This window comes from Parasteatoda tepidariorum, chromosome 2, assembly GCF_043381705.1.
Source record: "Parasteatoda tepidariorum isolate YZ-2023 chromosome 2, CAS_Ptep_4.0, whole genome shotgun sequence".
Lineage (NCBI taxonomy): Eukaryota > Metazoa > Arthropoda > Arachnida > Araneae > Theridiidae > Parasteatoda > Parasteatoda tepidariorum.
In genome coordinates, this window is record NC_092205.1 from 28359279 (window position 1) to 28383165 (window position 23887).

The following is a 23887-nucleotide window of genomic DNA, read 5'->3' on the forward strand; positions in this document are numbered from 1 at the left end:
TAATGTTTTGTTAGTTTAATGTCTTTTAGTCTGTCGATGCTTGGGCACAGTGAATTAATTATTAATGTTAGAGGATCTTCCCAAACTCGACGTTTAAACATAGTCGTTTAGTAGGTTATAAAGGCAATTTCAGATAATGTAACAATATTAGGCTTTTTGACAGTTAATGGTAAGAGGCAATTGGGTTTTGCTGTTCATTTATATTTCTGATATCAGATTACAATTGAAAATTCAAAATAATTGGTTAATCTCAATCCTTTGAATTGGTTAATCTCAATCCTTTGAAATTTATAAAAGCATGATTAAATAAACTGTTGATGTGTTTAAAAAGGAAATTATAAGAATTATTTTTATTAGGTTAATAAAAAGGTAAATTTTCATCAATAGTAATGTAACAGTTTGGAAATATTCTTTGATCCAAGCATTTGCTATTTTGATTTTTTTTCTTCTTCGTGAGTTGACTATTTTAACAATCAAAAAATAAAAACGACTATATTAAAATGCTACTAGACATAACTACAAAAAAATTAACCAACTATAGTAAAATAAAAATCATTATAGTTAATAACTAAACTGAAGGTTTATATAAATTTATAAATATATATATATTCATTATATTTGATTTTTTTGGTGTATTTTTAAATTAAAAAAAGAAAGAAAGAAAACTTGTGAAACTTTAAAAATTAAAGAAAATGAAACTGATAATTATGTAACTGCAAGAGCATGAATAAAAAAAAACTTCTTCTAAAATAACAATAAGAAAATGTTTTTTTATTAAATTGGCCCATTGTCAGGTTTTTATTAATCTAATAGGTAAATTGGTAGATACTTTCCAATCTTTCATTTTTTAAAAGCTATTCTAACGATTTCGATTTTTCTATCATGGACTGAATAAAATTACGAAGAAATAAAATTCCACGCTTTATAATTAAAAGTTTTTCTGTTTGTTATTAAATTAAATAAGAAAGAATTAAATATAATTGATAAATTTATTGCTTTGGGATAAACGAGTTTCCTCGATAGTTGTCATAAATTTTCGATTTGCTTGTAAATTTTTGAGGCATGACAAAAATAATTTTAAACTGGTAAAACTAATTTTTTTAAAAAAAAAATAATAATAACCACAGGGCTAATTTTTTTTTTGACAATTTTCCTTTTGGTATCATACATTCAAAATTGCTCCTCTCAAGATATTTTTTTGTAACTGTTTTATAAACATCATTAATTTATAAATCATTGCTGCGCATTTCATTACGTGAAAATTATTGACGGTATTATCATTTTTTTCCGCTTTGAATTTTCCATCATTTTGACATTTTTTTTAAAATATTGCCCTCAAGAAAAGCATTTACTCTTAAAAGTGAGCACAGAAAATTCTGGAAGGAGTAGAGGTTGAAGAGAATAAAATATTGGAATGACTGCTAGGTAGAATAGCAATATAATAAAAATAAAATAAGGGAAAAAAGCGACAATTTTCAATGATTTTCCGCTCTTTAGTCATAAGTAATGTTTCTTTCTTTCTTTTTTTGGGAACTATAATTCTGTTAGCTTCCCTGTTCTGAGCATAGTGTAAAGGTGATGTTCAATTTGAAGTTTTGAAACTTAATATTAAAAATCTAAATGGTATAATAGTCATGAACAGTTTTGCTGTAAATTAGCTTGCTGTTCCTGAACATAAACGTACCTATGAAATACAAAATTTTGCTACATAAACTTGAGACAGTTAACCGGAATGCTTAATTTTTTTTGTATTCATTAAAAAAAAGTTATATGTGTTAATTTTTTTTTAAATTTTATTCATCTTATAAATCATTATCAATACTAATAATAGCAATAGTTAGTTTTCGGTGTCGGTCAACTTTTTTGAGGTTGTAAAATTCAATATAATCCCTTGACACTTGTTGCTGTTCATAATTTAATATCGATATGGCGGTAAATGTATTTACTACGTTAAGTGTTCATTGCAGATGTATTTTTTTTATTTTGTGATAGTAAAAATTGCAATTATAAATTGGCAACTAATGCAGACGTTTTCAATTTTTTTTCAATGCAGGTGATGTGTAGGTGTTTTTTTTTCTTCTTCTTCAAAATTTATTAATATATTTTGTGTTAGTAAAGATGCAGGGTGCAAAGAAAGAGACAAAATTTAATTAAGCTATGTATTGTATTACTGAATCGAATGTATTTTTCACATAAAAAGCTTTTTTTTAACGTATCATTAAGCACGAGCAAGTTTATACATTTGTATGTGTAGTGTACCCGTCGACAAATTCTGAGTACCGACGTTTTATGCTTCATCAATTTTAACAACGTCAAAAAAAATTAAAGTTAAAAATTTTAAATGCAAAAATGATCTACAGTCAATAGGGTTTTTAGAGAATCTGTTGAATATTTTAATTTACCCAATATTTAAGGCATTTTAAAAAAACATTGAAAATCAAGCTCGAAATTGAAACATTGACAGGATTTCTTTTTTATAACGGCCTTTAATTATTTAAAGAAAGTAATTGGTTCGCTGTTTGACACCGCAGGAAGAGGGACAACTTCCTTTGAATCGACTTCCTTAAATCCACCCCTCCCCCCATTTATTGATCGCAGCTCCTTGATTCATTATTTAATTCAGAGCTCCATTAAATTAAAATTAACTTCAGGAGAATGTGCACCATTGTAATACAGTTAAAGTGGATACAAAAAGAGATTTATTCTCTTCAAATGATGAGATGCCTTCGAATGTTTTCGCAGGAAGTATTTAAAATTTAATAACTGCAACAGTTTATTTTGTGTAAAAAGCGAAGCGAAGATGTCTGATGGTCTAAAAGTTAAAAGAAAATGTCCTAAGATTGTAAAAATAAAACCCCTGAAAACCGTCAAAAATAACATGACCTCAAAATAAAAATCAGTACCCTTAAAAAATTTCAAAAACTTGTTTTTATACATTTTTAAAAAAAAATTATAAATCATAACTTATAAATTTAATTAGTAGGTAAATAATTAAGATTATTACATAATTTGTGGTTAAAATGAAACAAAAAAAATCTTGATAAAATAAATTCTAGTTTATTAATTTTTTACTAACAATTTACAAAAATATCGAATTGGATCGTACTATTATGTGTTTTTGATATTCTTAAAATCTAGCAAACGCTTAGTGTCCAAAAGCAGATTCTTTTCTCGAATTTATGTGAAAAAACACCGCTCAACATGTTCATTTTTCGAGGAATAAAGAAAAAACTTGATTTCCAAGCAAAATGCTTTTGAAATTAAAATTATCTCTTAAAGTTCATAAAAAATTATTAAAAAAGGAAAAATTTATCTAAAAATGGCAACAAAAAAAATGAACCAGGCCCTATAATGAAAATAACTAAACTCTGCTTTTATCATCAACATTCTAGCTTTGGTGTGTTAGGACTGATTAAAAATATTTTAAAATGCATTTAAGACATTGAGAATGGAAACCAATCCTAATTCTGATTTTACGGAGAAGAAACAATATTTCATCATAAATTTTTATGCTAACAGCCAATCTGATCTTACAAATCCATATGATCAAACGAATCTGTATAATCAAACATGAATTGTCGTGTTTTTTGTTCCATTAGCTTTAATCTGATAATTATTGGATTTAATGGTTCTCGGATTTAGCCTTAAATATACTAAATAATGTATGCTCATGACATTTTTTAGAACCGCACACAGAAACATTCTTTCTCTGTAAGTACGTATTTTTGTGTTCTAAGCGTACTTTCTATATATTTCGCCAAATCAACAGAAGTATTAATAATGATAAAAAGAATAAAATTGAAAGGTATCTGAACTTTTAATTCTTTTTTGTGTCCTTTTAAATGATGAAAAAAAAATTCAGCAAAATGGTTGGATAGTTTCTGAGTAATAAGTTTAAAAAAATCGTATTTTAGTTATTGTTTAAACGTATAGAACCATTAAATTGCATCTTAGGACTTAATCATCCGATATTTAATTCAAAAGTTATTCAGTTTTTTTATTTGTACACTGCATGTGCACGCATATAATAAAATATCAGATCTCATTGAAAAATCAACAAATGCATGTTATTTTTCATGGAAATCGGAGAAAAATCAAAAGTTCATTTGTTTCTTTCTCGTAAAACTAACGAATGAATAGAATTAAAAAGAAATACCGAGAAAGTAAATTTAGCATGCAACAAAAAAAATATTATAATTAAGTATGAATTAACTATCAAAAAATGGCTGGATCTAATTGTGATTGTTGTACACTACTGGGAAAATTATCTTAATCCCAATAAAAATAAATTATTAACATAATTCTATATGGACAGAATTAAGTAACAAATTAACTAACAATAGAATTAACTAACTAAACTAACAAATGTATAGAATTTTTTAAAAGTAATTATGGATTAACTGTTAAAAGTGACTGGACATAATTATGATTTTTGTACGCTAAGCTACTGTGAAAATAATTAAAACTCCAATGAAAATGAATCATTTAATCATTATCATAATTCCATATCGATTAAGATGACTTGATAAAGATCATTTGCAATAAATAAATGTCAAATTACATATATAAGGGTTCCATAAAATATCTTTGCTAATCGCTAAAATCCGATACACTTTGAATAAATGCAAAATCGATGTTTTTGATACAATGGGCACTGATAAGGTCCATCGGTCTTTTGAAACGCTGTTTACATTCACGTGGCCTTTAAATCTTTATTGGATGGAACAATGGAACAAAAATGAAGAGAATTCTTTAAAGAGCCTTGTTTACCTCTGTCAAACAGACTAATGCAGTTGTTTTCTTTTCTTCGAAAGGAGAATAGTATTATATCTTTTGCATCAATTTATGCGTAAAAAAAAGAAAGGCGTTCTGTAGGATTAATCATCAGAATAATAACTCTAATAAGGAATTAGGCTTAATGGATACTGATATGTCGTATCATAAATAAGTTCTCTTTAATGCGCAGATTGATTGAGCGACTTGTATCAGGGATTTTGACAAAGTTGCTAACGGAATATGTATTATGTAATATTTGAAAAACATGTTTTGCGCGAAAGAGGATTAGGAAGTGCTATTTCATATTGACAGAGAGAAAAACCTTTTGCCCAGTCATTAAATATATTAACTTCTTTCTCGGGCGAAAACAAACTACTATTTCAATCGAAGAATGTGTTATTGGGTTTCCTTTGATTGCGTTTCTCAAAACGTTAATTACTAATTAATGAATTTTAAGAGTATTTATTGTGCATGTATGCCATGAGAAAGGTTTAAGGTTTTCATAGCGACTATAATTTCACCTTGAGAACTAGTGTACTTCACATTATATCTATTAAATATAAATAATGTTAAATAATAAAAAAAAATGTATAATCTATAAAATTGAACAAATTAGACGCGTTTTAAAACTTATATTTAGAACGAACACGATGGATATGTCCGTTATCAAGTATGAAAAATCACCAGTTGCTGCACGTTATTGGAATATTGGTCATTAATTCAATTTCGACAATACCAAAATTATTTCCACCTAAGTCGCATCAGCTCATCTTGATGCACTGGAATCTTGTTTTAGTCATGTGAATACTGATTCCCTTTTTAACGACCCAGCTCCCCTTTTCCACACTAGCTCTCTACAGCGCTTAGAAATGCATTTTACCCTGATTCGCCCCTCTCGGTAATTTTGATTTTCTTGTTTTATTTTTCATCCTTTTTTCTCTCTCAGTTACTGTGGTTTTTTCAGTTTTGTTTCTCCTCTTTATTTTTCATTTTTCGTTAGAAACTTTACGATTTATATTTCAAATCACTTCTGCTTTTTCTCATTCACGTCTGGTAAGTCTTGAAAATGGGTACCTGTTTTTGAATGCTTGAAACATGTCGACTGTTATTTCTGACTCCAGGCGAGCTTAGAGTAATCTAAAAAATTTAAAATAAAGAAAAAATGTTTTTAAAAAAAATTGGAATGCAAAATGAATTATGGCAAGATTTTTTCTCCTCTACGTAATCTAGTTTCTCTTCTAGTTATCCAGGCATAATTTGTTCACAATTTAATATTTTGAAGGAAACAAATTAGCATTTGGAATTTTATGGTTCACCCTAGGTCTATCAGAACTAATTGTTTTTCTTTACATTTTGAATTTAACGGAGTTCAAACAGAATTCGCTGTGAAAAGTTTCTCCCTTGTGTACAGCGTCCTCATAAGGAGTGGACTTAGAAGCCGCTTAAATTGTTTACGCGTTGCTTTCATTTCATTTTCTCAAGGAAAGTATTAGAATTATGAATTAAACAACCTTAAAATAAAAATCATGTTGCTTTTCCTTCCTTTTAGCAGTGTGACTCCGTGTATTGTTATTGATACATGAAGCTTAAAAGCAGGATTTTGAATTTAAAGTTATAATTTGAAGTTAGAAGGTGCTTCAGGAGTGTTTCAATGATTGCTTAAAGACTCTTATTCCATTTACTTTTAAACTGCGCAATGTAAACATATATGCAAGCAAAATAATTCTTAAAATATTTTCAACGCTCATTTCGAAGGGAAAAAAATGAATATTTGACGTGTAGTGATTTGCGTCAAAGATTCACATTTAGGTCAAAATTGAAAAAAAAAAGTACTTCTGTTGCTGGAAGGTTAAAACAAATATTGTAAACCAAATAAAACTAGAATTGCTTCTATATTTTTAGCGAAAATATTAAGTGCTTTGTCTAGTGTAAAAATAACTTCTCTAAAACTATATTAGAGAAATATATTTATTATCCCATTACATTATTACGTCGATATAAAGATGTTTCTTAAGTCATCTTTTATATAAATTAAAAATCTGCGTGGTCATTGAGTAAAATTGTGAGTTGAGTCACAGCATAATTGTTTTTTGATAATGACCATCAAATTTTCATATACTTGAAATTAAATCATTGACTACATTATTTTTTTTCCTTTCTAAAAATGAACATTTTAATTCTCTTCTTCAAATTCTATACCTTATTTTTAGCTGTTTATTTTATGCACACAATATTAATTAATTATAAAGATAAGGAATTTCGCATCGAAAAATTTTCTTTTCAACACGATGGAACAAATTTATTTTTTTTAGGAATTTCGCTTCGCAAGATTTTCCCTTCAATAGTACAAAGGAACAAATTTCTTTTTTCAGGAATTTCGCATCGAACGATTTTCCCTTTAGTAACATTAAGGAACAAATTTCTTTTCTTAAGCTTCATATTGGTGAGATTTTTTTACAGATCTTTGATACTTTCGTATCACTTATTTCAAATTTGCAATCGGTTTTTCTCTCCAATCTACAGTTTTTCTTAATGACATTTTCAGTCTATTTTTTGTCAAAATGTACATCTTTAAAAACGTTATATATAACAGGGGTCGCCTAAATGTTGCGACAATCTTCTAAGGGAGTTAGGGCACATCATCAGGTTTAAAATTGCATAAAGACTCACAACTAGAAATGTCGTCATAAGCCGTTAGGGGTGCTTTCCTATTATGAACTGTTTCTTCGTATGACTCTGAATAGGCCGTGATAGGGAAGCGCTCCCAGTTCCGGAGAGGACATGGGGTTCTATGTAATTTTAGTCCTAATGATATGCCATAATTCCCTTGAGAAGTTTGTAGTAACATTTGAGCAGTCTATTGTAATTTATGTATACCCTGTTTTACGTAATTTTCATTGTTTGTCATCCATTTTTTAAAAAAAAAATTTAAGCTCTTAATTCATTGTAGCTATTCTGTGATTATTTTTTCTGAAAAAAGGGATTGTCAGAAGAAAAAAATTTGTCTTTTCGCTGATATTTTAAAACTTTTCTTAGAAGAGCAATAGCATATGATGTTATTAATAGTCATTTTTGCAGACTTCTACTGCAATTTCGCGATAGAAAAAAAACTTGTCTATAACATTTTGTTCATTTTTAATGTTCAATTCACTTATTATATTCCATTATGTTATCATTCTCTATATTTTTCAACAATCTGTTAAAATAAGTTAAATGTTTCATTTTGTTCCTAATAATATTAAAAGATCACGTCAAACCATGAACTTGAGAGAAATCAAATTAAAAAATTTAATGCATTTTTATGTAGATTTTTTTGCGTTAGGGCTTCTAAAGTTCAATAGTTTCATTAAAAAAAGATCTTTTTACCGTACATTTGAGTTATTTATTTGAATCGTGAAAGCGCCTATCACGTGCCAAGGTTTTGATCTTATAAAATTCGACCCCTGACCTTTCTTCCACTTTCGAACATCTGGAGTTTTTAAACGACCCAAATGCTTTCTTCCCCCTTTTCGAATTCACCTCCACGTAAAAAAAGTAAACTTGCTTCACGAAAAAGTATTTTTATGACTAGTTGAAAAGAATACACCTTTCTACTGACGTCATGGAGCAGAAAGAATATTTTTTTTTTTTTTTTACCTGACAGAAAATTTATTTATATAGCGGTATTGGGAGTAGGGGGGAGTTTATGTCAAGATTGAAATTAGAGGTACTAAAAGTAAAAGGAAGAAGAAAAAAAATTGAAGAGACATAAAAGTTCGTTCCTTCTTAGCATCTGACAATGCCATCGATTTTAAGAAATGAAGAGAGAGTGGGTGACGTCATATCCGAGGGGATATTCCCGAGAGGAGGAAGCACTGCAGTGAAGTTTCCTATACTTGTTTCCACCTGGTAACAACGGGAGAAAAGTTTTGTTTTCTCTAAAAGCAGTTCGTGCCAGGTCAATGAAATAGGTGTACAGAAAGAGCTACGTTTAGAAACTAAATAGGAATGGGAATTTTGTAATTGAGGCGCAGTTTAAATAAATGATTACGAAGTAATCGTTACATGACCACCAGTCTTTGGATAGATATCGATGTTTCCATCCCTAGGCGGAGAATTGCTTTTATATTTTGAATGATTATTTTCAAGGGCCCTTTAAATATTACGTANACTGGCTTCAGTGGTACATGTTACTGCCATCTACCGGTAACTGCTTAAATTAAAACTTGAATACTTTCGGAATAATTTAATATGTTCTTTTTTGCCATATTCGTCTTCGTTTTTTTACAATAACGCTTCGAAACAACGGAGGGAATTATAAATAACCCCGTAAATTTTACCCTGACTTGCCCCTCTGGGTAATTTTGGTTTTCTTGTTTTATTTTTCATCCTTTTTTCTCTCTCGGCTATTTGTTTCTCCTCTTTTTTTTATTTTTCGTTAGAAACTTTACGATTTATATTTCAAATCACTTTTGCTTCTTCTTATTCACGTCTGGTAAGTCTTGAAAATGGGTACCTATTTTTGAATGCTTGAAACATGTCAACTGTTATTTCTGACTCCAGGCGAACTTAGAGTAATCCACAAAATTTAATATAAAGAGAAATTATTTTTTTAAAAATTGAAATGCAAACGAATTATGGCAAGATTACTTCTCCTCTACGCAATCCAGAGTTATCCAGGTATAATTTATTTACAATTTAATATTTTAAGGAAAAAAAATCAGCCTTTGGAATTTTATGGTTCACCCTAGGTTTATCTGAAGCGTTTTCATAAGGAATGTACTTAGAAGCCCCTTAAATTTTTTGCGCGTTTTTATTTCATTTTCTAAGGAAAGCATTGGAATTTTGAGTTAAATAACCCTTAAATAAAAATCATGTTACTTTTACTTTCTTTTTTAACAGTGTGACTCCGTGTATAAATATACGTACGAAGCTAAAAAAGAAACAAGATTTTGAATTCGAAGTTATAATTTGAAGTTAGGAGGTGCTTCAGGAGTGTTTCACTGATTGCTTAAAGACGCTCATTCCACTTACTTTTAAACTGCGCCATGTAGATATATATGCAAGCAAAATAATTCTTAAAATATTTTCAATGCTCATTTCGAAAAAAAAAAAATGAATATTTGACGTGTAGTGACTTGCGTAGAAGATCCATATTTAAGTTCAAATTGAAAAAAAAAATACTTCTGTTCCTGGAAGGTTAAAACAAATATTGTAAGCCAAATGAAACTAGAATTGCCTCTATATTTTTAGCGTAAATATTAAGTGCTTTGTCTAGTGCAAAAATAACTTCTCTAAAGCCCGTATTTTAGGCGATTTTAGAGAAAGATATTTATTATCCCATTACATTATTACGTCGATATATAAAGATATTTATTAAGTCATCTTTTATTTTAATTAAAAATGTGCATGGTCATTGAGTAAAATTGTGAGTTGAGTCACAGCATAATTGTTTTTTTGATAATGACCATCAAATTTTTATACTTGAAATTAAATCATTGACTATATTATTTTTTTTTTCTTTTCCAAAAATGAACAAATTATCATTTTGATTTTTTTTCTGCAAATTTCGTACCATATTTTTAGCTGTTTATTTTATGCACACAATATTAATTAATTTGAAAGATAAGGATTTTCGCATCGAAAGATTTTCCCTTCAATAACACTAAGGAACAAATTTTCTTTTTTTAAACTTTTTGTTGTTGAGATTTTTTTTAACAAATCTTTAATATTTTTGTGTCGCTGATTTCAAATTTGCAATCGGGTTCGAGTTAGTAGTAACATTTGAGCGATCTATTGTAATTCATATATACCCTGGTTTACATAATTTTCCTTGTTTATCATCCATTTTTAAAAAAAAAAATTAAAGTTCTTAATTAATTGTATCTATTCTGTGATTATTTTTTCTGAAAAAAGGGGGGAATTTTTGTAAAAGATTCTTCATCATTTAGTGATCTACAGAAATCGTTGCTAAAAATCGTTTATTTTCTATAATATGTAAATTTTTGGTAGTTTTTATATACACCATTAAAGAACATTAGAATAATGTACATCCATGCATATTGCAAAATTTCATGTTTCCATACACTCGTAGTTCAAAGAATACAGTAAAACCTCAATATAACGAGTGCGGCATATTATGAGAGAAGTCCGTTATAACAAAAAAGTTCCAATTCATCTTCAAAATGCTAATAATAAAGATGGGAAAATTATAAGTTTATAATGAGTTAAAAATTACAAGCTTTCACTTTTATGATTTTTTTTAAGGAAGTTATATTTTACTGCTGTTAAATGAGAATTTTTATATAAATATTGCTTAAATGGGAGAAATTTTTTTTTGGTATCAACACGGAAGACCGAAAAACTTCGTCCTTTCAACAATTTTAACCCTTATTTTTAATAAGCAATGTGTAGGCGACCCCCGCCAAGTTGGTCAAACCATTCCTGTCTGAGCTTTCGTTCAGAAAGTTCGGAATTGTGCTGATAAATTCGGCATTCTTCAATCCATAGGCAAAAACAGTCTATTCTCGATATGTACATTAAATCAAAGCGGTTGTTCGAAAGAAAAACAGACTAATAATTTTTTTTTTTTTTGCTTTTCGCTGCTATTGTAACACTTTTCTTAGAAGAACAATAGCATCTGATGTTATTAATAGTCATTTTTACGGATTTTTACTGCAATTTAGCGAGAGAAAAAAGAACTTGTCTATAACATTTTGTTCATTTCTAATGTTCAATTCAATAATTAAATTCATGTTCCATTATGTTATCATTCACTATATTTTTCAAAAATCTGTTAAAATAAGCTAAATGTTTCATTTTATTCCAAGTAATATTAAAAGATCAAGTCAAACCATGAACTTGAGAGAAATCAAATTAAAAATTTAATGCATTTTTATGTAGATTTTTCGCGTTAGAGCTTCTAAAGTCCAATAGTTTCATTAAAAAAAATATCTTTTTACTGTACATTTGAGTTATTTATTTGAATCATGAAAGCTCCTATCACGTGCCAAGGTTTTGATCTTATAAAATTCGACCCTTGACCTTTCTTCCACTTTCGAACATCTGGAGTTTTTAAACGACCAAATGCTTTCTTCCCCCTTTTCGAATTCACCTCCACGTAAAAAAAGTAAACTTGCTTCACGAAAAAGTATTTTTATGACTAGTTGAAAAGAATACACCTTTCTTCTGACGTCATGGAGCAGAAATAATTTTTTTTTTTCTTGACCTGACAGAAAATTTATTTATATAGCGGTATTGGGAGAAGGGGAGTTTATGTCATGATTGAAATTAGAGGTACTAAAAGTAAAAGGAAGAAAAAAATTGAAGAGACATAAAAGTTGGTTCCTTCTTAGCATCTGACAATGCCATCGATTTTAAGAAATGAAGAGAGAGTGGGTGACGTCATATCCGAGGGGATATTCCCGAGAGGAGGAAGCACTGCAGTGAAGTTTCCTATACTTGTTTCCACCTGGTAACAACGGGAGAAAAGTTTTGTTTTCTCTAAAAGCAGTTCGTGCCAGGTCAATGAAATAGGTGTACAGAAAGAGCTACGTTTAGAAACTAAATAGGGATGGGAATTTTGTAATTGAGGTGCAGTTTGAATAAATGATTACGAAGTAATCGTTACATGACCACCAGTCTTTGGATAGATATCGATGTTTCCATCCCTAGGCGGAGAATTGCTTTTATATTTTGAATGATTATTTTCAAGGGCCCTTTAAATATTACGTAAGTGTCTAAGGGAAAGAAAAGGGTTTGTGTTTTGCTTATTTTTCTTAATAAAGAAGTTGGAAAAATACAAACAATGATTACTGCAACCTCTCTAATTTTAGTTTTTCTTAAAATGCAAATATATACATATTAAGTTTCGTTTTCTGAAAATTTACTTGAATTTAAGCCAGAAATTTTTAAAGTGAGATGACTACAGTATAAGTCAAAGTAAAGATAAAAATAATAATGCAGTGTTGAAACTTTTTTTACGTAAGACGGGAAGAGGTTTGTAACTTGCTTATTTTTGCTGATAAGGGAGGAGGGGAGTTCAAAAATAGCAAAAGCAAATATTTAGTAGGCCCCTTCAAAAAATGCGAATTTTTCCATAAAAATCTGAAAATATAACACACTTTTTAGTCACTATATGATTTCTTTAATAAAGGTTGGCAACTGGTTGGCTCAGGGGAAAGAGAACTTACCTCCCAATGAGGTAACCCTGGTTCGAATCTGAGTGATGTCTGGTCGATAGAAATTCCGCACCCGAATCGCATCCACCACAGTGCTAACGCAAAATATTCTCAGTGGTATACGAATGATGGACTAGAGTCCCCTCACCGTTAAACTAACCGTGGGAGATTTTCGAAGATTTCCACCCCATGTAAAGCAAATGTTGGTTGCTTTTCGTTAAAAGCTTGCCTTCTGGATTGGGTTCAAAATTACAAGGCTACGGAGTTGAATATTGATAGTCATAAACTCATAATTGGATTGACTGTTTATAACGACAGTTATGAGATTAAAGGTTGGCAACTACGAAGCAATATGAAAAAAAATTACGATTTTTTAACCATTAGAAGGATTTAGTTAAAATTTGGTGGTTGAATGAATGTAAGGCATGCTGGGATTAGCTTAATGATATAATGTAAATTTATGAAGGATTTCGGAATTTCTGAATGAATAAATGATATAATATAAATAAATGTAGCTTATGATCACAATTTTTTTCTTTGTTTTTTTCCTTTCAGCTTTTACTTTCGCTTATTTTAAAATTTAGTCATTTGAAATTTGTAATTCTTTCACACTTCACCTTCATATTCAAGCATTTATTGTCTGCCTAGTTTTTTTTTTCGTTTCGCTTTAAATAATCAATGCAGATTTTTATTTTTCATAATTCTTTCGTATCTCATACCAAATTTAAATAAAATCTAAATTTGCCTTTGAAAGTCTTGTAATACTTCTTGCAGTAAATTTATTGATTAATTCTTGCAGTACACCAAAGTCATAAACTTACCATTTTTATTCTACAAATTGTTTATGATATTTCCTGAATACATCATTCTGTATTAGGAGGCCCTTCCTCATCCGACCGAACTAAACTTTCAGAGGGGTGGAGACGGAGAGTAATAATTCTAAATATGCTGTAAATCCTCTATATTTGAATTTCACTAGTAAACTGATGATGGATATTACTCGATTGGGAAGTATCTTTTGATACGTGTAATCTACAACCATATTACAATTTGAGGTATAATTCGTGGGGTATTTTAGATTATTTATGAAAACTTTTTCTGATATAATTATGCCATTACAATTATATCAATAGTTTTTGTCAGGTAGTTAAATGATATACAGTTCTCTGTTTTTCAATTTTTTATAAATATCTTTGTTTTTTTTATTTTTTTTATTTGCAATTAGCATTAATATAATATTTTAGCATCATCTAAATTGGTTTTCATCAGTTCAAACTGTAATAAAGTTGGATTTTAAAAATATAAAAAACTGAGAAAGATGCAGATTTAAATTTTTTGCTCAAAACTACAAGTCGCAACATTTTGTTACTGAGAAAAAATTAGTAGAGGTTCTGAAAATTACCAAGCCTCATTTTTCCTAATTTAATAAAGTGACTCCTTTAATTTTCGTTTTTGAAGGGCATTGGGCTGTCTAATAATACTATATCATCGAAAGTTTGTAAAGTACATAAATATCAAGAAAATGCAAATCATAAATTTAAGATAAAATGGCGAGAGTAGAGGCCTCTTAATACTCAATAATAGCCTCGGATATTTTTGGACATAAACCAGGTGTCTAGGTACCGTACTGTTTTTTCCCCTGGTCGTAAAAAACAAATCACGTGGGAATGAGTGTAAAAAAGTTTGAATAGTTACAATGTGCAAATAGATTCCACGAGCTTGGTGTGCATCGGAACTCGTGACATATAAGAAAATTGTTGTGTTGGGGTGTTGAATCACGGTGTGAACCATAAAGATGAATTGGGTCAAGAACGATCGCGTAACGCTTCGAAAACAACCCTGCTCTGCTGTAATCTGAATAAATAATTCATCATTCCGCAACAATGCAAATTCTTGGATGAAAATATGCTAATAATCGTCACTGTAATCTTCAGAATCTTTTTAATTAGGGAATATGTTAATATACAATATCAGAGTCGAAGACTGTTTTTTCGGGACACCTCGATTATATACAAGTGAGGCCTTTATATACATAAATATAAAGTTAAAAATACAAAGAAAGCATGGAAAAATATCTGTATTTTCAAAGAGAAGATGAAAAATTAATAATAAATAAAATGCTTTTAAAAATTATTTGAAAATTTAAAAAAAGAAATTCAAAAATCCGGAAAAAAACTAAATAAACGAAATAATCTCGTCATCAACTCACACGATTATATCAACAAAAGAGAGTGCTTTCTAATATTGTATTAATATAGCCGAAGCAAAATATATACAATACAATAATGTTTGGAGCACCCAAAATTTTTGAAACGAAAATAAAACAAATTAAGAAAAAAATACAAAATAAAATGTATCAAACAAAAAATAAAAAAATGTAAATTATACAAAAAAATTAAAAATAAAAACAGATCAAAATATTTAAATCTAGTAGCGAATTCAAATGTGTATCCACATATATATTTTGCAAATTAATGTAAAAAAATTTAAAATTTACATTATATGCAAAATAACGTAAATTATTTGTAAATTATTTGTTTTACTTTTTATATTTAGCCAGATTTTTAATATAAAAATAAAAGCATGAATAGAGGGATGTATTTTATAGCAGGTTCATACTGTAGTACAAAACAGTCTTCGATTTGTCAGTTATCCTGTATTGAAATTCCTCAAAACTGGATGCGAGCTAGGTATTTAAATTATATTATACAGCGTAATTCAAAGTTTATAATTAATAAAAAGTCAAATTTTAATTATAAAACTTTAATTTTGATGCATTTTAGGAAAATTATTAATATTAATTGAACAAAAATTCTTTATTAAATATTAAAAGATTCTTTGCTACGGATTTGCCCGAATTGAATTTCGAAAACCAAAATGTCACCTGAGTGAAAAGGTTATAGCATCTGAAAGTTTTTGAATCTTTGATTGATTGAACTATCAAAAAGAGATCAGGAAAAACTGTTGAAAAATCGATAATAATAATAACAGAATGATTAAAAAAGTTACCTTTGGATTCTTAACTTTAGAAAATTAAATTTATTAACTAAGTTGAAAGGTAAATTTAAAAAAACGTGCAAATGAATTTAGTGTTTTGATAATAGTTTCCTAGTTAACGAAGATTCGCATAAAAATCTTCTTATACGTGCAAGCGAAAGAGTGATATTTTGATACGCAGAGTTTTTTTTCTTATAATGACTCTGCTCAACTTACATTTTGGGTATACAGCTCTTTTCTTATAATGGTTTTGCAAACTTTAATAGTTTATGCATCCAGTTCTTTCCTTATAAGGGTTTTACACGACTTCAACTATTAGAATAATGGTATTGGTTAAAATATATTTCTTTAACTGTTGCGTTATAATACAGTATGTAATTTCAAATAAAATGCTTTTAAATCGAATTATAGTGAAACCTCTCGGGAGCTACCACTCTCTGTTCCACAATAAAATGTTCATTAATGGTTCCCAATCATAATAAAACGCTTATTTTCAATCTTTTTCTGAAAGGAATGTCTAATAGCACTTCATCATCAAAAGTTTCTTAAGAAAAAGAAAGGAAAAGCAACACTACTAAAACACAAAATCAGAAATTTTACCTAAAATCCAAGATGGCGAGAGGAAAGATCACTTAAATTGCTAATTTTTGAACGTTAATTTCGTCGAAAAATGAAAATCATCGTTGCACAGAAACTTAAGTGCATTTTGTTGGTAAATATTTATGGTTGCTTTCATTTTGAACGCGCATATCATAAGACATCCAAATGAACTTTCAGCTAGTGCATGGCTTTTATTATAAACATTGCAACATTTCAATTTCTTTTCAATATTTTATAACCGGTAAATGCAATAGCTTTTTATTGCTGTGGTGGGAATTCCCGTAAAAAATGAATTGTGTCTGTGGTGTGGAAGGAGAGGTGGGAACTGATGGTTATTGTTCTCCGCTGACAGCTTCAAATTGAATGTCATCATTACCTTCATTAACTAGGCTTGTAAAAGCTTGCAAAAGTTTTTTTCTTCTTACATTTGAAAGCTGTTTGTGTTAACGTTGATATGATTTTTATTCTTACAATTCTTAGAAATTTTCGGAGGAATACTTGATTTTGAGGAAGTCGAAGTGTAACATGTATTTGTTTGCTTTGTTCTCTGCAAATGAATGAAATCTCTGTCTAGTATCCAGAAATTTAATTATTTTTTTTTTGGAAACATTAGATGCAAACTTTTCAATTATCTAGTTTTTTGATTAGATTCACAAACTTTTTTGTTTTTACCTAAAAAAATAAATCAAGCTTTTTTTATTTATTTATTGTTGTAGAAAAGAAACCGACCGTATACGCATTACGGTAATGTTCCTTTATATAAACTTCACATTTGAAATCCTGCTCTGGAATTCTATATTAAAAACTGATTGTAGTCTTTTAAAATCGTAGTCATTAAAATCCAGCTCTACAGCTTAATTATCAAAACAATTTGTAATAATAATCACACTGGCTCTAGGTTATTACGATTGAATCTTTTGAAAAATCTTTACATTTGAAATCCTGCTCTGGCATTCTATAATAAAACTATATGTGGTCTTTTCAAATCGTAGTCTTTAAAATCTAGCGTTACAACTTAATTATCAAAACTATTTACGGTCACGCTGTTTTCTCTATCGCTTATTTCTATAAAATGCTTTCCATATATTCATTTTTAAAATCTAGCGGTAGCACTTAATTATCATAGATAACTATATGATAGATATTTATTTGCGATCACGCTTTTTTCTCCCTTACTTATTTCTATTAAATGCTTTCCATATATTCATGTTTAAAATCTAGCGCTAGCACTAATTATCATAGATATCTATTTCTATATGATAGATATTTATTTGCGATCTTAATCAATAACGGCTCTAACTCATTTCCAGAAAATACTTCTGAATTTTTACTTTTTATTAGATAGTGAAATCGTTAGCTATATCTCTTTTACCCGATTCTGAAACGAAATCCGCCGAAATAAATATATCCGCCACAGACCAGAGAGAGAGAAAGAGAAGCAGTAGGCGTTCTTTCGTAATCTCTCTCTCTCACAATCAAATTTCATTTCTCTATTTCTGAACAAACGTCTCTTTGCTTTTCGAAGCGCTTTTTAATGTATTCCTCGCTTGTTGTTCGATATGGATTTTTGGGACTAGAGCAGTTTAACTACACACTGCAGTAGCAGTCGGTTTTAATCGCTGTTGCCAACGGGGCTGTGATGGCCAACCGAAAAGTCAGCTTCAGTCGGAACTGGTCATTCGATGAAAATAATAAGGCAGATAAAAGTTTTTATAGGAGGTATAGCACGCCTAATGAAGTTGCTTATACTTTGTGTAAATCTCCGGATTCCAGAAATGTCGAACCTTTTTATTCGCCCTATGGTACGTATCTAATTTATGATCAACCTTTGAGTTATTTGAAATTAAAAATCGATGCAATGTCCACAAATTTTTTTTAACCCTTTGACGCAGATGGAAGACCGGTGTCCCTTTTATATATATTTTTTCTAAAGCTCTCATTGCAAGCAAAAATATATTTTTGTATTTTTTATTTGGTATAGTTGGTAAAAACTCTAACAGATACTAAAAACAATCTGTTGAATTATTCAAATTATATTTGTACTGAAATATAAAAGAAGAAAAAAGTAGTTTGAAATTTTTTTTTATATTATGTTCTAAGATTTATGAATAATTGATTTCGTAACTTAAAGACATGTCAAGGATGAATAATTGTTTCTCTCAGTTCTAAATATCAGCAAATAAATGCACATTTGAAAAAATAATTGTTTGGAAGTGAGCCATGTTTGGAAGATTTAACCTTTAACTCAGAAAAAGACACAGGGGTTTCATGCTGTATTTCATAACCATAAATTAACAAAATGAGAAATATAATTTTTTTCTTGTTTTGAACTAAATTAATACAAAATTATGAAAAAAGTATGAAAAATATGTTTAAAAATTCTGCGTCAAAGGGTCAAGAATTGTAGGAAGTTTTTAAACATTAAAAGTAGGAAATGTGAAACTTTGCATTTCAAGAGCCAAATTTTTAATGTTAAAGAAATTTTAAAACTTAATAATTTTTAAGTTAATTGAAATATGTATTTATAGGCAAAAAAGCACCAAATATTTAACTGAAAAAATTGCAAATTAAGTAATTAAAATAATAAAATGCAATTTAAATAATTAAATTTTCCTTTTATTCACATTTTCCCCCTCTCTTTTTTTTCGCTGGATAAAGAAGAATACCTTATAAAACTATTTCCATTCAAATTGATAATTTGAAAAAAAAAATAATAAACTAACTTAAGATATTGATTTTCAAATAAATGAAATTTTGTAATTTTATTTTCAAATGTAGTTATATGATCGCTTTATTACAAATATGGTTCATTCATGAGAATACCTTAACTATTCCTTTCAATAATTATAATTCTTTTAAGCTTTTATTTTCAGTTTTTAAGCCTCTTTTTGATGGTATAAGAAAACAAAATGGTTTTTTTTCTTCGGGATAATCATTACTCTTTATTAATAATTTAATGTGTATGAAAAGCCAACACAGTGCTCAATTCTCAAACGAACGAAAAAAAAATAATAATAAAACTACACACTCTGCATAATTTTTGATCTTCACTTTTTTTTTATTACGGAATTTCACTCTCTAGGATTCAATATTAATGCTTTGGAGGGTTGATTTCAAATATGCTAATTAATTAGTGCAGACGATATTTTAATTCATGAAACCAGACACAAAAATGTACTTTCTCTGAATAAACATACCTTTTTTTCGACTGTTTCAAATTATTGATCCCTAAAATATTGAGAGTAGCAGCAATCTGAAAAATATGAATCCCATAGATTGCTAAGGAAAGCCATCCAAAGTTTGGACCCTAATAACGTTAATCTTTCTTTTTACGTAATTTATCATGTCTCTAGAACTTTCAAAGCGAATTGAAAAATTTGTGCACACAATTTTAAAATTCATTTATCCAAAAATAATTCCATGCAAAAAATTATTTTCAATAATTATTCATTATTTTTTATTATTTAATGTAGTAGTAGTCGGAAAAATTGAATTAAGATATGCACAAATCTTTGCAACATTTTGAAGAAAATTTGTCAAATAGTTTTTGAGTTATGAAATTTTAGAAAGGGCGTATTTTTAAAATTTAATTTAATCTGAGCTATTATTTATATTTGTTGAAAATTTGATTTTGAATGCATTCTGTGTCTGATTTCGTAACTTTATATATCGTCTGCGCTTATTAATTATCATATTTATTGTTAGGCCTTAGAAACATTAAAATCACGTGCTTGAAAATCCAATCATTAGATTAAAAGTTATTCAGGGTATTCCGTTTTTGTTTTTTTTTTCTTTTTTTTTTCCCCTCGCAATGTACGTCCTAATATCCCGATAAAACTTTTAGGAAACATAAATAATCAGCGATGTCATTTAGAATTACTTTTTGTTAAATCTGTTCATATCATTTTTCTTGAAAAGAAAAATTCTCAGACGATAAGCTTTAAAAAAGAAAAAAATTGTCGACCCTTTTACTTTTGTTGAGAAATAGTCATTATCCATTTCTTTTACAACCTTCCGTTAACCAACAAAATTATTTAAACGAGACTTTCAGTTTCTCCTTGAAAACGTATTCTTTTTAAGTAATTTCTTTTTTGACCTGTTTTGTTGTGCAAAACTTTTATTAAAACGTGCGCGCTTCCAAGCGTATTAAAAGAGAGCGAGGAATGTTAATTGATATCATTTTCTCCCAGAGTTACGCAAAACTCACACGTTATGAAGGATAATTTTCAGTGATGAAATATTTAAACTTTTAAATGTGTCATTGTTTATTTTTGTATAACGCTTACTACTTTTCATTGTCTTTGAACTTTCCCGAAATTCTAACCGAGAAAAGTGAATGATATTCCATCTATCTCTTATGTGCAAAACTAATTCTGAATGTGAAATTAGTTTACTGAGTTGTACATTTTGTGATTCAGTTTAACCCTTCATCGAGTTCCTTTTGAAGTTTAAATCTTAAAAAGTATGAACACATTTCAAATAGATAAGAAACTAGTTTTATACGCTTTTTTTTTTCAGAAACGAAAAGTATGCTTAATTTATAATAATTATTGAAATCAGATTTTAGAGTAATGGGTTAAAAAACCATCCATCCAATAATAATAATAAAAAAAAAGATTTCCTGGAACCGTTACCTGTTTCCTGTATGTCGTTTCTGGACACGCTAGTCTAGTGTGTCTCGTGTGATGATGAGGATAATAATTTTATAACAGATTTTTAAATAATTTAATTTGTGGCTCAAGACCTGGAAAGTAAAATGCTTAGTTATTGAGTTGAGGTGGTTCAGGGGGTTGAGAGTGTTCGTCTATCAGTGAGGTGATCCAGGTTCGTGTCCTAGTGGTCACTGGTTGATACGAATTCTGATCCCTACTAACACCAACCACAGTGATGACATAAAATATTCGTATTGGTAGGGAGATCATGAGTTAGAATCCCCTGGCAGTCGGGTTAACCGAGGGAGGTTGTCGTGGTTTCCCTCTTCCTAAAACGTATAGTTGATTAGTTCAATCAAAAAGTCCTTCCACAAAGACTAGTTTCTCCGGAATGTTCTTGATCCAGGAGTTCCCTTGTCTTCTAGATTGAGTCCAAAATTACTAGGCTACGGAATTAAATATTGATGGTCTTTAACTTAAAATTGGATCGGCTGTTCAACACCGATTATAAAATATAAAATAAATTATAGTTATTATTTGCAACTTAATTCAAGTCCTTTTAAGAATTTTTCTTCAAAAATTTTTATAATATTAGAAAATAAATGAGTAAATAATATTTACTTTTTGAAATCTTAAAAGCTTTATTTGGAAAAAGAAATTAAACTCATTATGCCTCTTTTACGCCCAAAATAAAACAGAGAAGAAAAGAAGCTAAACAAGTATTGAAAAGTAATGAAAGCAATTCACACGCAAGAGTTAATCCAGAATTTTTCGCCAGGGTTCCTGCGTTCGAATTTTGTGAGAGGAAAAAAAAAATGCTAAGTTCAATTAAAAATATTTTTGTCAAATACTAGAGTACCAGAAAATATAAATTTTTAAAAATTATATATATTTAAAAAATATATATAAACTATTTTTTTTGTATATAGTTTATCTTGACTTTAATATATATTGCTTATTAATGTTATTCATCTTGTAAATAATTAATTAATTAATTGTGCTAGTGCTTGTATATAGTTTTATCTCTTAAATGGAGTCTCTCCAAACCCTTCCTCAATCATATCATTGTACCTTATTCAATTTATGACTACCTAATCTATGCCTATTAAATTTAGATGAATCAGTTAGCGGCGCTTCGCGCCGAATACTGAGTTACTATTCATTTCCAACGTTCCAAATAAACTATTTTCTAAAAAAATGAAAAATTATATTCAATTGCTCAAATTACTTTATGAAAACTTAACGAACAAGTTTTTGAATTAGAAAAATGAATAATAAAGCAGTCGTATAAACGCATGTTGGTAAATTTAGGTCTTTTAAATCTATTTTGATCTATAACTCATCTAATGATGCATATTTTTATATGTAGAAGAATTAGCAAATTAGTAAATGAAAGATAGCAAATAAATAAATAAAAGATTGTAAATAAGTAAATAAAAGATAGCAAATAAATAAATAAATAAAATAATATAAATATGTAAGTAAAATAAAAACATAAATAATTATTATTACATAATTTTTTTAAACAAAAATGTATTTTGTGAAAGAATAATTTTAGGATTTAAAAATTTAGAGGGAGGGATTTTTATTGTGATGAGTCCCTAAACGAATATAATTTCGTTCTAAGGTCAAATTGTTATCTGTCTCGTCAACCTCTTTTTAATGATAACTAATTATTTAAAGAATGACTTAATTGAAGTAACTGTGGGCATCGGAAAAAAAGTGATTAAAAAAAATTTGAAATTAGGCATCTTTTTATTTTCTAGAAAAAAAAATAATGATTATACTTAACATCCAAATGACATTTTAATTGTAGCATTTTATTTCTTTAACACTTGAGTTAGAACTTATTTTAATAAAACTGATATTTTTCCTACTTTCAAAAAATAAAAATGATTGAATAAAACGAAATTTTCTTAATATGCATAAAAGTCACCATTATAACAAAATTACACGACCAATATCAACTTAAAAATGTATATAAATTTACTGTATTAAGATGATAAATTGACTTCACTTAAAAATACTCTTAGCGAGAAAATAGAATATAATACTCAAATATTGGATAGATCAACTTATTGAGTAGCTAGTGTATTGCATGGATTGTTTTTAAAAATTATTTACTATTAGTAAATATTTATTGCTCATTCGTGTTAAATACATTAATAAACTTGACAAGTTATATGTGTTTAAAAAAATTTTACTTTTTTTGTTCGTAAATGAATCGGATCGAGTGTGACATTCGAGTGTCAAATTTAACGAAGTGAGAACGTTACGTTCAATTAGTTAGAAATCGGAACGTGACGAAAACAGTAAACAAGTTGTCAAACACAAAAAGAACTCCTTTTTTAAGTTTTTGTGTTTCTTCTTTAAATGCACCGTTAGAAATTGCTTATTTTATTATAACCGGTTTGCAAAAATAAGTATAAAATTACAATTTTAAAAAAGTCTTTAACTCAAAAGGGTTTTCTTTAAAGATTAAATAGAAGAACTTGTTTTTGATTAGATAAGAGTTCGGAGAGAAAATTGAAGGCTTAAGACATTTAAAATAAATAAAGTTTGAACGTAACTTTTAGAAAGTCAAAATAATCTGTTAAAAAATAATAATGAGCACGAAATGTTTCATAAATTGATAGGAAGAGAGTTTATTATATTACAATTATGTATCTTATTTAACTTTTTGACGCCGGATATTTATTAAAC

At 28.5% G+C, this 23887-nt stretch overlaps 1 protein-coding gene across 3 annotated transcripts in view; it reads left to right on the forward strand.

The window, feature by feature from the left end:
- The window catches only part of LOC107443270 (monocarboxylate transporter 9), an 87450-nt gene that overhangs the window by 42230 nt on the left and 21333 nt on the right, over positions 1–23887 (forward strand). The window contains exon 1 of one of the 3 annotated variants that reach the window (XM_016057088.3): positions 18044–18334. The exons of the other annotated variants lie outside the window; for them this stretch is intronic. Within the exon in view, the coding sequence (XP_015912574.1) occupies positions 18172–18334 (163 nt within the window). The 5' untranslated portion in view covers positions 18044–18171. Of the gene's footprint in view, positions 1–18043; positions 18335–23887 lie in introns of those variants that run through there. 3 annotated transcript variants of the gene reach the window in all.